General features: G+C 51.7%; 1 protein-coding gene across 1 annotated transcript; it reads left to right on the top strand.

Moving 5' to 3' along the window:
• Positions 1–8,299: 8,299 nt before the first annotated feature.
• Positions 8,300–13,863, top strand: Acp5 (acid phosphatase 5, tartrate resistant). Its single transcript, XM_076575855.1, has 6 exons — positions 8,300–8,579; positions 9,488–9,574; positions 10,016–10,282; positions 10,495–10,622; positions 12,310–12,655; positions 13,311–13,863. Exons 3-6 carry the CDS (start codon positions 10,016–10,018, stop codon positions 13,551–13,553), a joined length of 984 nt encoding a protein of 327 aa, XP_076431970.1. The 5' UTR covers positions 8,300–8,579; positions 9,488–9,574; the 3' UTR covers positions 13,554–13,863.
• The last annotated feature ends 521 nt before the right edge of the window (positions 13,864–14,384 follow it).

Raw genomic sequence — 14,384 nt, 5'->3', positions numbered from 1 at the left:
ACCCCCTGCCTACCCATTGGCCATTTAGCTTTTCATTAAACCCATCACAGTGACATATCTTCACACAGTGTAAAGGAATATTCTACAACACAATGGTATTTTTGGAGATTTTCTGTCTCATATTGCTTTGTTTGAGCATTTTTGTTTTATTGGTCTTTTGCTTGTATATTTTGGTTTGTGGTTTTGTATTTTGTGTTTTGTTTTATTTGTTTTTTTAAGAGAGAAACAGGGCATAGATTGGGTGAGTGGAGAGATGGGAAAAAATGGGGGGAAAAGGTGATCAGAATATATTGTATGAAAAATTCAATTAAAAAACCTAGAAAAGAAAAATAATTGGATCTGAGCTTTATCCAATGCTGTACATGAAGTCAAGTCACAATCTGTGACCTTCATTTGTGAGTGGAGGGATTCCCACGGGTGGTACACCAGAAGAACCCTCACATCAGGGTTCCTTTGTACTGGCTGAGTGGTCACCGAAGTAACCAAGAAAACCAAAAAGTTTGTGCCATGACATGGTTTCAGATACACAGCATGGCTTATTTCAGTGATAACAGCTGAAGAGAGGTAACAAACTGTGGGAATGAGATAATGCTGACTGGTGGGAACTCAGCAGTTATTATTTTCTGTGCTTATTTTGAGACAGGATCTCACCATGTAGCCCAGGCTGGCTTTGAACTCATGGAGACCTGCCTGCCTCTGTCTCTTGAGTGCTGGGAGTAAAGTCATGCACCACCATACTCAGGTTTTCGTTTGTTTGATTTTGTTTTTTGAGATGGGATTTCTCTGTACACAGACATCCCTGGCTGGCCTGGAACTCACTCTGCAGACCAGGCTGGCCTCAAACTCACAGAGATCTATCTGCCTCTGCCTCCCGAGTGCTGGGATTAAAGGTGTGCACCACCACACCTGGCAGTTTTTATATTTTTTTATGCTCGAATAACTGCCAATAAACTAGACCATCCTTGTGTAATTTGATAAATATACATTTTCTCTGGAAGTATATTTTCATTATGTAATTTTGTTAATTTTCAATGCTTTCTTATTCATATATGGTTTAACATTTAAATCACTTTCAATGTAGAATGTCTATGACCAATGAATGAATAAATAAATTTAGTAAACATTTACAAATAATTTTTAAAGATTTTTTTAAATGTATGTGTATATATGTGTGCTGCTGTGAGTTTAATGTGCACCATATGCATGCAGTACCCACGAGGATCAGAAACAGGTGTGGGATCCCCTGGAGCTGGAGTTAGGGCAGTTGTGAGCTGCCCTGTGCATGCTGAAGGACCAAACTCAGGTCCTCGGAAGAGCAGTAATTGCTCTTAATCACTCACTTATTTAAAATTTTAAAGGAGCTGAAGAAAAAGCTCAGCTGTTAAGCGCTCTTACAGAGGACCCAAGTTTGGTTCCCAGCACACAGTGGCTCACAACTGCCTGTAACTCCAGCTTCAGAGGGCCAGTGACTTCTGATGGACTCATGTGCGTAGACACACACATGCACATGCACATCATCTAAAATAAATATTAGAATAATAGTGATAGAAACTGGACATGGTGGAGGTGCCCTCCTACAGTGCCTCACTGGGGAGGTAGAAACAGCAAAAACCCCGGGACTCACTGGCCAGCAAGTGAGAGAGAGAAAGTCAGAAAACAGGATGCAACTGGATGTGGGCATGGCGGTCCATGCCTTTAATCTCCATCACGGACTCTTGTCTAGAGTAACTTGAAATAAACCCTCTCCCCTCCCCAAATGCTTGTGGTCATGGTGTTTTACCACACCAACTGAAACCCTAACTAAGACACCCAGCACGCATGAAGCCTGGATTCTGTCCCCAGCACCATACAAACCAGATTGTGGTGGCGCACACCTGTCGTCCCAGCACCTGTGGGGGAAGCAGAAGGGACGGGGTCATTATGGCCACACAGGGAGCTCAAGGCCAGCCCGGACTACAGAAGACCCCCCTCCCGGAAAAAAAAATAGTTATTTTTAAAGCTGTCTCCCTCTGCCTGGCATTTGTCTTAGCCCCATGTGGCCCTCGGTGGGAAGGGTAGGTCCAGCCCGGAGACTGAAGTTGTTTGTAGCAATGAGTCAGATGTAGACAGGTCTTTCACAGCCTCGGGGTTCAGGCTGAGGGCCAGAGCACCAGGGAGCAAAGGAAAGGGTGTTAGCAGATGAGAGACAGGGAAGATGTGGGACTGAGCTGAGTGTCCAGGAACCGAAGGACAGGAACGTGGGGGGTGACAAAGGAGATTCAAGATGAGGACTAGACATAGGCTTGACTCAAGGTGGGAGCTCCTGTGGGGGTGGGGTGTGTGTGTGTGTGTGTGTGTGTGTGTGTGTGTGTGTGTGTGAAGGTAACAGATGTTCAATGACGTCTGTACTTTTTTATTTACATTTATTTATTTATTTATTTATTTATTTATTTATTTATTTATTTATTTATTTATATTTTAGGTGTGTGTGTGCCACATGCCCATATGGAGGTCAGAGGACAATGCAAGAGTCTCTCCTCCTTCTACCACGAGCCCCGATCTGGAGCTAAGGCCTCAAACTTGACAGCAAGCACCTTTATCCACTGAGACATTTTGCTGGTTCTCTCGCTCTCTTTCTTTCAAAAGAATCTCACTATGTATCCCTGGCTGGCCTGCAGCTCACTATGTGGACCAAGCTGGCCACAGAGATCGATCCTCCTGAATCTGCCTCCCAAGCACTGGAACCAAAGATCAAAGGCGTGCACCACCATGCCTGGCCTCTTAGGTTTTTGCAAACAGTGTGTCAAGGTTGGCCTTGGACAGCAAGGATGACTTGATCTCCTGCCTCCCCTGCCTCTGCCTCCTCAGTGGCAGGATGACAGCTTACACCACCACTTAGGTTTTGGCTGATTCTACCATAGGGTTCGCCTCACCCAGCTCCTGCCTAGCGCCCAGCGCTGGTTCATTCTTTAGAACAAATCTGGATTATCTGAGGTGATTGCAATTCCGACGTTGGCCACGTGGGGCAGCAGTGGACAGAACAAAGTGTCAGTTACAGGAATTCCGGGCTGGTCCCTGCTCCGCATCCTCAGCTTCCCTTTGCTGAGGGAGGGAGGAAAGAGGTCAGCACAGGGGCAGTGGCTGGGGCCGCGGGATTCTGAGTTTCAGGACAGTCTGGCCTATGAGCCAGACTTTGTCTCCATAAAATAAGTTATAACTGAATAAATAAAATTCACCTTTGGAGACAGATTTCTCCAAGCCTTTAGAATGAAAACTACCCTGTTGCTTCTATGCCAAGTTGGGCAGGCCCTTGCTTTCCGAAAGGCCATTGGATTAACATATGAGCCTATTCACTTTTGTGAATGGGGACAGGAAGTGGCAAATGCCTGTAATCCCAGCACTTGCAAGGTGTATGCAGGAAGATCAGGAGTTCAAGCCTTGGTAACACAGTAAATTTGAGGTCAGCCTGGGGTACATGAGACCCTGCCTGGGAAAAAAAAAAAAAAAGCAAATAAAACATTTCTTAGAATACAATCAAGCTAGCAGGAGACAATAGACTCCAATCAGTGTGATGGCTATCCTTGACAGTCAACTTGGTGAGCCCCAGAATGAAGATGTGACCACTCTGGACGCACCTGTGTCTTCAGGAAGGGTTACCAGAGGGGAGAAGCCCTCCTCTCACCTGTCATGGGTGGTGCCTTTCTGCAGGTGGCCCAGATCTGGAAAACAACAGTTGCCTGCCTGCCTGCCTCTCCTTGCTTTCGAATGCCTCCGTTGCTGCAGGCCGTGATGACATGCTGTAGAGAAGCTACAGAAGATAGTAAGTCTAGGTCTCCCATGTGGCTCAGTGGTAGATCATAAGACCCTGGGTTCCACAGCCAGCACTGGAAAAAAAAAAAAGAGTCAAGGGAGTGTGAATACAGGAACCCTGTGAATACAGGAAGCCAGAAGCCACAATGGAGGAAGGAAGAGCCTTCGAGCTTGGAACATGGAGGGCAAAGGCCCTGAGGTCAGAGGCTTCCTAGGAAAGAGGAGGAGTCAGAGAAGCTGGGAAATTTGGGAGGACGGTGGGAAAAGAAAGGGTGGGGGAGGGGAGGAGCAGGTACAGGACCAGCTAGAGAGGAACTCCAGTGTGGGGCTGACCTCTGGGGCTGGGGTTGCAGGGGGAAAATTAGATGAGAGCCAGTACTCGGCAGGTGGAGGCAGGAGGATCAGGAGTGGAGGATCAGGAGTTCAAGGCCTCAGCTACGTAGTGAATTTAAATCCAATTCAGGTCATTAAAGTTAAAAACAAAAGACAATTATGAAATGGTACCCCATTTTTCTCTGAAGACAAATTTTAAAAAGTGGAAGAAATTTTTTAAAAAAGACATAGAAAAAAAAGTGAATAGACACTGAGCCAGGGCAAGGTGGTATACACCTGTTGTCTCTGCTGAAGCAGGAGGATGGCTTGAGCCTGATGGGTGTTCCAGGGCAGCATAGGCTAGAAAAAAAAAATTCCTAACCTCAAAAAATACAAATAAAAAGTATATAAAACCAAATAGTAGGAATAGAGTGTGGTGGTGCATGCACTTGACAAGCAGATCTCTGAAAATTTGAGGCCAGCCTGGTCTACATAGAGAGTTCCAGGACAGCCAAAGCTATATATAAGGTGACCCTGCCTTTAAAAAAACAAAAACAAAAACATACAAAAAAAACAAGGTGTGGTGCCACCTACCTATAGTGCTCTGGGGGTCCAGTCTGGAGCACCAGGAGCTCAAGATCATCCTCAGCTACACAGGAAGTTTGAGGCCAGCCTGGTCTCTATGGACCCTGTCTCAGAATAAGTAAGTAAAACCTTGGCTTTAATGGCACTATTCACAAAACTCCAGAGAACCTGTAGATTTTTTTTGTTTGTTTTTGTTTTTGTTTTTTTGAGACAGGGTTTCTCTGCGTAGCTTTGCGCCTTTCCTGGAGCTCACTTGGTAGCCCAGGCTGGCCTCGAACTCACAGAGATCCGCCTGGCTCTGCCTCCCAAGTGCTGGGATTAAAGGCGTGCGCCACCACCGCCCGGCAAGCCTGTAGATTTTACCAGCTTTCCACACTGTCCTTCTGGCGGTCTGGAGTGCCACTGCACTCAGTCTTCATGGCTCTTTGGTCTCCTCAAGCTCTGATACAGGCCCTGGATCTGTGGCTGAGGCTGGCCCAGAGCTCATGTCCTCTGGCTTCTGCCTTGGGATCACAGGTGTGGCCACCTCACCCGGCTTGATCTATGCCCATTTGCTTAATTTAATGTCACCATTGCATGTATAGTGTGTGTGTGTGTGTGTGTGTGTGTGTGTGTGTGTGTGTGTGTACAGCTAGGAGGCCAGTTCCATCCTTCCTCCATCATCCCAGGGATCGAACTCAGGTCTTCAGGCAACGAGCACTCCGACACACTGAACCCTCTCACCGGCCCTATCCGTCATTCTTCTCATCTGCAGAAGCTCTGGGGTTCAGGGAGAAGCATGCAGGGTGTGTGTGTATGTGTGTGTGTGTGTGTGTGTGTGTGTGTGTGTGGTGCTCAGATGAATGACGATTCCCTCAACCTGCTCCTTAACAAGTTGCCTGCCAGATGACTCCCCGCTGGAAAATGACTGTTTTCCAGGCATTCTATACTTTATTCTTCAGGTCGCTGTGACCAGACCACACTCAAAAATGGAGGGAGGCTGGAGAGGAGCGACACACTGTGGGAGGAGCTTGCTTTTGCTCATGTTGGCTTTTGTTTTTGTTTTTAAAATAGCATATATTAAGTATTGTTCACATATGTATTAATTATACACAATAATGGGTTCTATTATGACATTTCTTATACATACATAATATATTTTGATCTCGTCAGCCCCCCTCTTACCATCTCTTGTCCCTTCTCCCTGACCCCTCCCTCATCCCCTCATGTCTCCCTTCTCCTCTCATGTGTGTGTGTGTGTGTGTGTGTGTGTGTGTGTGTGTGTGTGTGTGTTTACCTCCTTCTACTTCAAAATGTTTTTGATTTTAATATCATTGTGTGTGCATGATATGTGTTTGGGCTCACACGTATACTATGGAAAGACTGTGGAGATCAGCGGGCATACTGCTGCTCACCTTTCATCCCAGCACTCTGGAAGCAGAGGCAGGAGGATCTCAGTACGTTCAAGGCCAGCCTGGTCTACATATCCAGTTCCAGGACAGCTAGAGCTACAAAGTGAGACGCTGTCTCAAAAAAACAAAACGAAAACGAAACTGTGGCGGTCAGAGCTCAACTTTGTGCAGTTCATTCTCTCCTTCCGCTGTGACTGGGTTCCCGGGACCAAATTCAGGTCGCCAGGCTTCATTGCAGGGCCCTTTCCCAACCTCTCTTCTCCCTCTGTGTTGTGAGTGTGTGTGTGTGTGTGTGTATCCCAGTGAACTTCCCAAGGGTTGCTTGCAGGAGCGTGGACACCTTACCGGTGGCTACCTCACTGAAGAAACTGTCTCTCCATACTTCAGCAACTGTTCACCACATGCAGGTCCTCTAGGATTGTGTAGATTTTTTTCCACGTGTGTGTGTGTGTGTGTGTGTGAGTGTGTGTGTGTGTGTGTGTGTGAGTTTATACAAACCTAAGTGCAGGTGCCCTCGGAAGCCAGAAGAGGGCGTCAGAGGGCCAGGAGCTGGAGTTAAGACGGTTGTGAGCTGCCTCATAAGAGTCCTGGGGGCCGGGCGGTGGTGGCGCACGCCTTTAATCCCAGCACTCGGGAGGCAGAGGCAGGCGGATCTCTGTGAGTTCGAGGCCAGCCTGGGCTACCAAGTGAGTCCCAGGAAAGGCGCAAAGCTACACAGAGAAACCCTGTCTCAAAAAACCAAAAAAAAAATCAGACTTGGTCCTCTGCAAGAGCCGTGTACAGTCATAATCACTAGGCTGTCGTTCTGGCCCCTGGAATTATGTTCTTTGTCTCTGGGATTCATTATTTTAGGAGGGGCATTTGTTGTTGTTGTTGGACAGGACCTCACGCTTTAGCCCAGGCTGACCTAGGACTCCCTGTGTAGCCAAGCCGTCTCAAACTCACTGCAGCCCTCCTGCTCAGCCTTACGATGGCTGGGTTTACAGACACGATCTACTACCCCGGCACTTTTAAAATCTTTATTACGCTCATTTACTTACTTGTTATGGGGGTGGGGGTGTTAACAACTCATATGTGGAGGTCCTCGGCAACCTTCCTCCATGTGGCTTCTGGGATGAAACTCGCGGTTCTCAAGGCTTGCCGGAAAGCGCCACTACCATCTTGAAGACCCATTGCCAGGCTTTATCCTTTGGAATTCTTTTGTTGTTTGGATTTGGTTTTTGTTTTCTTTTTAGAGACAGGGTTTCTCTCCGTAGCCTTGGCTATCCTGGAGCTTGCTATATAGATCAGGCCAACCTTGAACTCACAGAGATCCACCTGCTTCTGCCTCTCAAGCACTGTGGTTAAAGAAGTGAGTCACCAGGTAGGCACAGCCTTATTCTTTGGAATTTTAAGGACAATTTGACTCCCCTCCCCTGGAACGTATTTATTTATGAATGAGACAGTCTCATGCCTGGCTCTGGGATGAGGCTTATCTTGACCTGACGCTCCGTCCTCCACGGCCTAAGATTAGAGGTGTGCCCCTGTTTTATACCGACTCGAGTTTGAGATCCAGGGCTTGGTACACGTTGGCAAGCACTCTGCTACCAACTGAACCACAACCCCAGCCTCCCCGCAAAGCCGCAAACTTTCTTGTTTGAAGGAACAGGGAAGACCTGCAGAAGAGGGTGGCTCTGAGCCCCCTCTGCGTCCCTCTCCGCCTAAATTCCTCCTCCCCGGATTGTGCAGGCCTGTTTTACAGGTGGCTGGCACACGTAGGAGTCCAACCCGCCCCCATCCTGCTGCTGGGGATGGAACCAGAGCCGCTCTGGTGCTAGGCAAGCTGACCTGCCACCCTGGTTCCTTCTCACCCACTTTAAAGACCGAGAGACCGGTTAGAGACATCACCCCCGACGAGGGAGCCCGGTCGGTCCGGGGCTGGACCTCCCCAGCGCGGCCACCCGGGGCTGCGGGCACCCCAAAGGTGGAGGCAGGTGCTAATGAAACCAGGTCCCGGGGCCCCTCCTCTCCCGGGACTCCGAGCCCCGGAGGGAAGGCGCCAGGTAGAGGATGAGGCAGGGTTGGGGCGGGGAAATCGAGGCACCCGCCCTCCGCAAGCCTCCACTCAGTAAGGTTGGCAGAGAGCTGTGGGCACCGGCTGGCCGGCGCCGCCTCTTCACTGGTGCAGCCCGCCCGCCCGCCCGCCCGCCCGCCCGCCCGCCCGCGGATCCCCAGCTCGCCTGGGTCAGCACAGTTTGGCTTGGACCCTGGACCGATCGGGGAGGTGAGACCGGTCGGGCCAAGCCCTCCGCGCTGCCTCTCACGGGGGAGGGGTCTCTGCCCGTTCAGGTCACCCACTTCCTTCCTGTTCGGCTCAGCCGAGAGGTGCGACTGGGGACCCGTCCACAGCAGACCCCGCGCTGGGTGACCTGGGGCGAGTCGCTGGCCCTCTCTGAGCCTATTTGCAAAGCACGGAACGAGGGATTCCAGGATCCGCACTCGCAGGGACTGGAGGGATTGGTGGTGAGTGTTGAGGGAACTAAGTCTGAGGAGTATAGGGGAGGAGGGAGGTGGGGAGGTGAGAAGAGGGCCCCACCTACCACAGGACTGGGCTCCGCGGTCAAACGGTGGGTGTGCCCACAGCTGCTGGGGGTGCTGCAGCCACGTGGTGTGTCCCTTCTCGGGCTGGGAGGGGGTGGGGAGGCCAGGGAAGATCCTGGACGGAACTTCCTGGAAAAAGCAGTCAGCGGCGCTGTTTATGGGGGCGAGGTGGACACAGAGACAGCCCCACCCTTAGGTGACTCCGAACACGGAGCTCACGTTAGAGACGCGGCACGACTCCCGCACGCGACAGACATGCCCAGGGGTCTGTCGCATGGGTGCCACGGAAGACTTCAGACCTGCCATTCCAGCACTTGGAAGGCAGGGGCAGTGGCTGGGGAGTTCAAGGTCATCCTTGGCTACATAGGAAGTTTGGGGTCAGCCTGAGAGACCTGAGACTCTGTCTCCAAACGAAAAGAGCAAAGAATTGAAGTATATGTCACAGGCAAGCCACTCAGGTTGCTCGGAACCAGAACTCCCACGCCAGAGCAGAGGCACCCACTCGGTCTGGCTCAGATGCACACAGAAAAAGTGACATCTAGTGACAGGCGGCCAAGCGTGAGACGCAGATGTGAAACAGGTTCAGCCTCACGAGAGTGCACAGACACCCAGACACGGGGACCTACGGATGCCCGGCACACATACAATCAGACCCTGGCCTGCCGCCCCCGAAGCTTCTCCCGGCCCAGCCCAGCCTGGACGCCACCCCACCCCCAGCCCCAGGTCCAGTTCTGGGGAAGTCCAGTGCTCACATGACCCAAGGGGAGGGCTTCTGGACCGTCCTTGGAGAAAATGCATCATCTTTCCCAACGATGCACTTCCTCCCCCAGGGAATAAAGACTCGGTGATCGCCAGTTCTGCTCCAGGAGCCCGATCGCCTCTTGCCGCCTCAGCGAGCAGCCTGTGCTTCCTCCAGGGTGAGTGCCAAGTGCCAGCGGAAGGTGATGGAGGAGGCCTGTGGGGCCACCCTGCCCTAGCTCCTCAGCTCCCCGGCCAGGGCCAGTTGCTGCTGCTGTCTGTCTTTGGAACAGACAGCTGTGGATAGCTAGCTCTCGTGTGTGTGTGTGTGTGTGTGTGTGTGTGTGTGTGTGTGTGTGTGTGTGTGTGTGTTGAGACAAGGTCTCGTGTACAGCTGGCCTCAGACCTTCTGTTTTCACTTCTCAAGCTTCCTATGTTGCCAAGGCTGGCCTTGAACTTCTGATGCTGTTGCTCCGCCTCCCCGCTGCCTGAGTTTACAGGCATGCACCATCACACCAGGCTCAGCTGGCCCGCCTTTGCTCGGAACAGGGAAAGTGGAGTTCTGAGGGCCTTGCTTTCTGTCCTTAGTCGGGGACTCCAGACGCTCTCTTCCCTCGCAGATGGACGCACAGACGGTGCTGCTGGGCCTGCAGATCATGTCACTCCCGCTCCTGGCTCACTGTACGGCCCCTACTCCCACCCTGAGATTTGTGGCTGTGGGTGACTGGGGCGGGGTCCCCAATGCCCCATTCCACACAGCGCGGGAGATGGCCAACGCTAAAGAAATCGCCAGAACCGTGAAGATCATGGGTGCGGACTTCATCATGTCCCTGGGGGACAACTTCTACTTCACTGGAGTGCACGATGCCAATGACAAGAGGTTCCAGGTGCGTGCTCAGCAGCAGGGTTAGAGGTGACAGCGGGGAGGTCACTTCACCCTGGGACCCTCCTCTGGGGAGGGCAGAGGGAAGCAGAAACGCTCCCCCAGGTAGGTACCTGGGACACCAAGTGGTTCCGTAGTGCTTGGTCGCTGATTTGGTGAGAGCAGCAGGGTGGCTGCTGACCCCGGAGGTGGGGCGCCCCTTTCTGTCTGTCACAGGAAACCTTTGAGGATGTGTTCTCCGACCCTGCCCTGCGCAATGTCCCCTGGTACGTGCTGGCTGGAAACCATGACCACCTTGGCAACGTCTCGGCACAAATTGCCTACTCCAAGGTCTCCAAGCGCTGGTGAGCTTCCCTCCTTCCCAAAGAGCCTCTCGCTCAGGGACAAGGAGACCCTTTGGCTTTGGGGGGAATGTTTGTTTTTCATTGTATGGTATTTATTGGGGGTCACAGGACACGTGTAGAGACCAGAGGACAACATGTGGGAATCGGCTCTCGTGTCCCACTGTGCGGCTTCCCGGGCTGAAGCTCAGGTCATCAGGTGGCAGGTGCTTTCCTCACTGAACAGTGGCCCTGCCCTCAGAAATTCCGTGGTTTTGTTGAAACAGGGTCTGGTGTAGCCCGTGCTGGCCTTGGCTATCCCATGTAGCCAAGGATAATCCTGAACTCTTGATCCTGCTCTCTCCCTCTCCCAAGGGATAAGATTTCAGACATGCACCACCACACTCGGCTGTTTGTTTTTTTTGAGGTGGGATCTTGCTATGGAGTCTAGACTGGTCTCAGAAATTAAGATTCTCATGTCTCAGCCTCCAAAGTGTTGACATGACAGGTGGGCCACTGTGCCTAGCCAAATAAGCCTTTCAGGCCTGAGACGCATGCTCAGTCAGGGCAGCGCCTGCTAAGCAATCACAAGGACCTGAGTTCAGTCCACAGAACTTGTGACAAAAGCTGAGTGTGGAGGCACGCGTCTGTAATCCTAGTCTGGGGGTGCAGAGACAGAAGGCCCCTGGGGCTCGGTGGCTAGCCAGCCTGGCTGAATCAGCGAGCCCCACAGGTCAGTGAGATACCCTGTCTCAAAAAGGAAGGTTGGCGAAACGTCTCAGTGGGTAAAAAGCACCTGCCTTGTAAACCTGAGGACCTGAGTTCAATCCTGGGAGCCCACAGTGAAAAGAGAGCCCATTACCAAAGGTCGTCCTGTGACCTCCGCACGCACGCACGCACGGGCAACAATGAAAAATTAAAAATGGAAACAAATGCAGTGTAGCTGGAGAGACAGCGCAACAGTTAAGAGCACTTGCTGCTCCAGCACAAGGACCAGGGTTCGAATCCCAGCCCCCACAGGAACAGCCAGGCACACTCTCTTTCATGCATGCAGCTCCAGCAGTAAGTGGGGTGGGAGGGAGGAGAGGAGGGTCAGTGGGGCTCGCTACCTTCCAGGCTAGCCAGAAAAAAAAAAAAAAGTGAGCTCCAGGGTCGACGAGAGACCTCGCCTCAGAGGAACAAGGTGGAGAATAATACAGGAGGAGACTCAGCTCGCTCCTGTGGCCTCCATGCGTGCATAGGTGTGTGCACGCCCACCACGCACACCACAGAAATTCACCACAAAAAGGTGCATGGCTCTTGAGGAACAGCATCTAAAGTTGACCCTGACTTCTGTGCACATGCGCAAACATGGAAATACATGAGCACACACACACACAATTAAAATTTTCAAAAAGAGCTCCTTTGCCTCGGGGTTCATTTCCCAGCACCCATATGGCCGCTCACAACCATCTGTAACTCCAATCCCAAGGGACCCTTTTCTGGCCTCCATGGGCCACTGCATGCACTCAGTACACAGTCACACATTCAAGCATATACAATTCAGGCAAGCATTTGAGCATAGAAAATTAAAAATAAATAAATACAATCTAAAAAGAAATGTTTTTAAGACTTTTTTTCCTTTAAATAAAAACAGGAAGTCCTTTGGCCAGAACTAATCTTGGCGTGGCTCTGCCGAAAATGTTTACCCACAATTCTGTTCCCTCCACAGGAACTTCCCAAGCCCTTACTACCGTTTACACTTCAAAATTCCACGGACAAACGTCACTGTGGCCATCTTCATGCTGGACACAGTGATGCTGTGCGGCAACTCTGATGACTTCAGCAACCAGCAGCCCAAAATGCCCCGAGACCTGGGGGTGGCCCGCAGCCAGATGTCCTGGCTCAAAAAGCAGTTGGCAGCAGCCAGGGAGGACTATGTTTTGGTGGCTGGCCACTACCCCATCTGGTCCATTGCTGAACACGGACCCACCCGCTGCCTGGTCAAGCACTTGCGGCCACTGTTGACCACGTACGGGGTCACCGCCTACCTGTGTGGACATGACCACAACTTGCAGGTGAGAGCTCTGTGGATAGGATGGGGAATCTGGGATCCTTCCAGGAATCTGGCCAGGTGCCGCATGGCCGGACTCCAGCTGTTCAGAGGGCCTCTGCTGTCTTTGTGAACATCAATACCCTCACTCAGATTACGATGTCAAGAGGGCATGGCTCAAAAGCAGAGTGTTGGACTAGGATCCCCCAGTGAGGGGCTGGGGTGTGGCTAAGTGGTGGAGCCCCTGCCTGGAATCCCCCAGTGAGGGGCTGGGGTGTGGCTCAGTGGTAGAGTCCCTGCCTAGAATCCCCCAGTGAGGGGCTGGGGCTGGGGCTCAGTGGTAGAGCTCCTGCCTAGAATCCCCCAGTGAGGGGCTGGGGCTGGGCCTCAGTGGTAGAGTGCTTGCCTACCAAGCAGGAAGCCATGGGTTCTATCCTCAACACTGAAACACACACACACACACACACACACACACACACACACACACACACACCTCCCCAAATGCCAGAGTAACTCCCAGTTGTTCTGTGAAGTAGGACTGATGTACTCCTGCAGATGGAACAAAGAGGTTATCCACCTCTTGCTCAAGGTAGCGCTGTGATCAGGGATGGACCTATTCCCACACTTAAGGTAGGTCATCCCCTGGCTGCAGTGACCAACCTTGCATCCTCTGCCCTCAGTATCTGCAGGATGAGAACGGAGTGGGCTATGTGCTGAGCGGGGCCGGCAACTTTATGGACCCCTCTGTGCGACACCAACGCAAGGTCCCCAACGGCTATCTGCGCTTTCACTACGGGTCCGAGGACTCCCTGGGTGGCTTCACGTATGTGGAGATAAGCTCCAAAGAAATGAGCATCACCTATGTGGAAGCTTCTGGAAAGTCACTCTTCAAGACCAGCCTCCCCAGGCGACCCAGACTCTGAACACCTAGGATTCTGCTTGGCCCCTCGTGGCTCTGAGGCAGGAAGCCTCTGCACGCGTGGTGGGTAGGTGCTGTGAGGACCTCGCCCACAGGCAGCTTTCCTCTGCCCTCGGTGCTCTGGCAGAGTGGGAAAGGAAACCACAGAGGCTTACACACACGAAAGAAGAATGGGCACACGGACTCACCCCACCCCACTGCCGGGCTCACCCCTGAGGTTTTGGGGTAGAGCTTTCTTGGAGCGAGGCTTTCTTCTAAATCAAGCATTTTTATTGCCACCGCTATTCAATAAAAGAATAGTTGTCCAGGCTGCACTTGTCTCCAAAATGGGTGCGTCATCAGGGTTCCAGTGCACGTATGTGTACACTCGTCGGTGAACGCAGCCTCAGGGCGCATGTGGAGGTTAAAAGACAACTTGTGGAAGTCTGTTCTCTCCTTCCACCGTGTGGGTCCCCGGGATCAAACACAAGCTCCCAGGCTTGATGGCAGGTGCCTTACCTGTTAAGGCCTCTCTCTGGCCTCCCTTCCATCTCTTAGTCCCATGCATAACCAACTAACTGCATATGTGGACATTAACCCTCCTACCCCAGCTGTGGGACTGAGAAATCCAGGTCCTATGCTACTATGAAATCCAGGGCCTCCTGCATGCTATACAAGGGCTCTACCACCGAGCTACATTCTTAACCCTTGGGGGTTTTTTTTGTTTTTGTTTTTGTTTTTGTTTTAAGCCTGGTCTCATGTAGCACAGGCTGGCCCTGAACTCCATGTGCTTCTGTCTCTGCCTCCCCTCCCCTACCCCATGCTGGGATTATGGCATCTGCTATCATGCCTGGTT

This window comes from Peromyscus maniculatus, chromosome 7, assembly GCF_049852395.1.
Source record: "Peromyscus maniculatus bairdii isolate BWxNUB_F1_BW_parent chromosome 7, HU_Pman_BW_mat_3.1, whole genome shotgun sequence".
NCBI classification, from domain to species: Eukaryota; Metazoa; Chordata; class Mammalia; order Rodentia; family Cricetidae; genus Peromyscus; species Peromyscus maniculatus.
This window is presented reverse-complemented; position numbering and strand designations above follow the sequence as displayed.

Coding starts and splice junctions, on each gene's coding strand:
- Acp5 (XM_076575855.1), top strand. CDS start 10,016: ATGGACGCACAGACGGTGCTGCTGGGCCTGCAGATCATGTCACTCCCG. Junction 10,283..10,494: donor CCAATGACAAGAGGTTCCAG/GTGCGTGCTCAG, acceptor TGTCTGTCACAG/GAAACCTTTGAGGATGTGTT. Junction 12,656..13,310: donor GACATGACCACAACTTGCAG/GTGAGAGCTCTG, acceptor CTCTGCCCTCAG/TATCTGCAGGATGAGAACGG.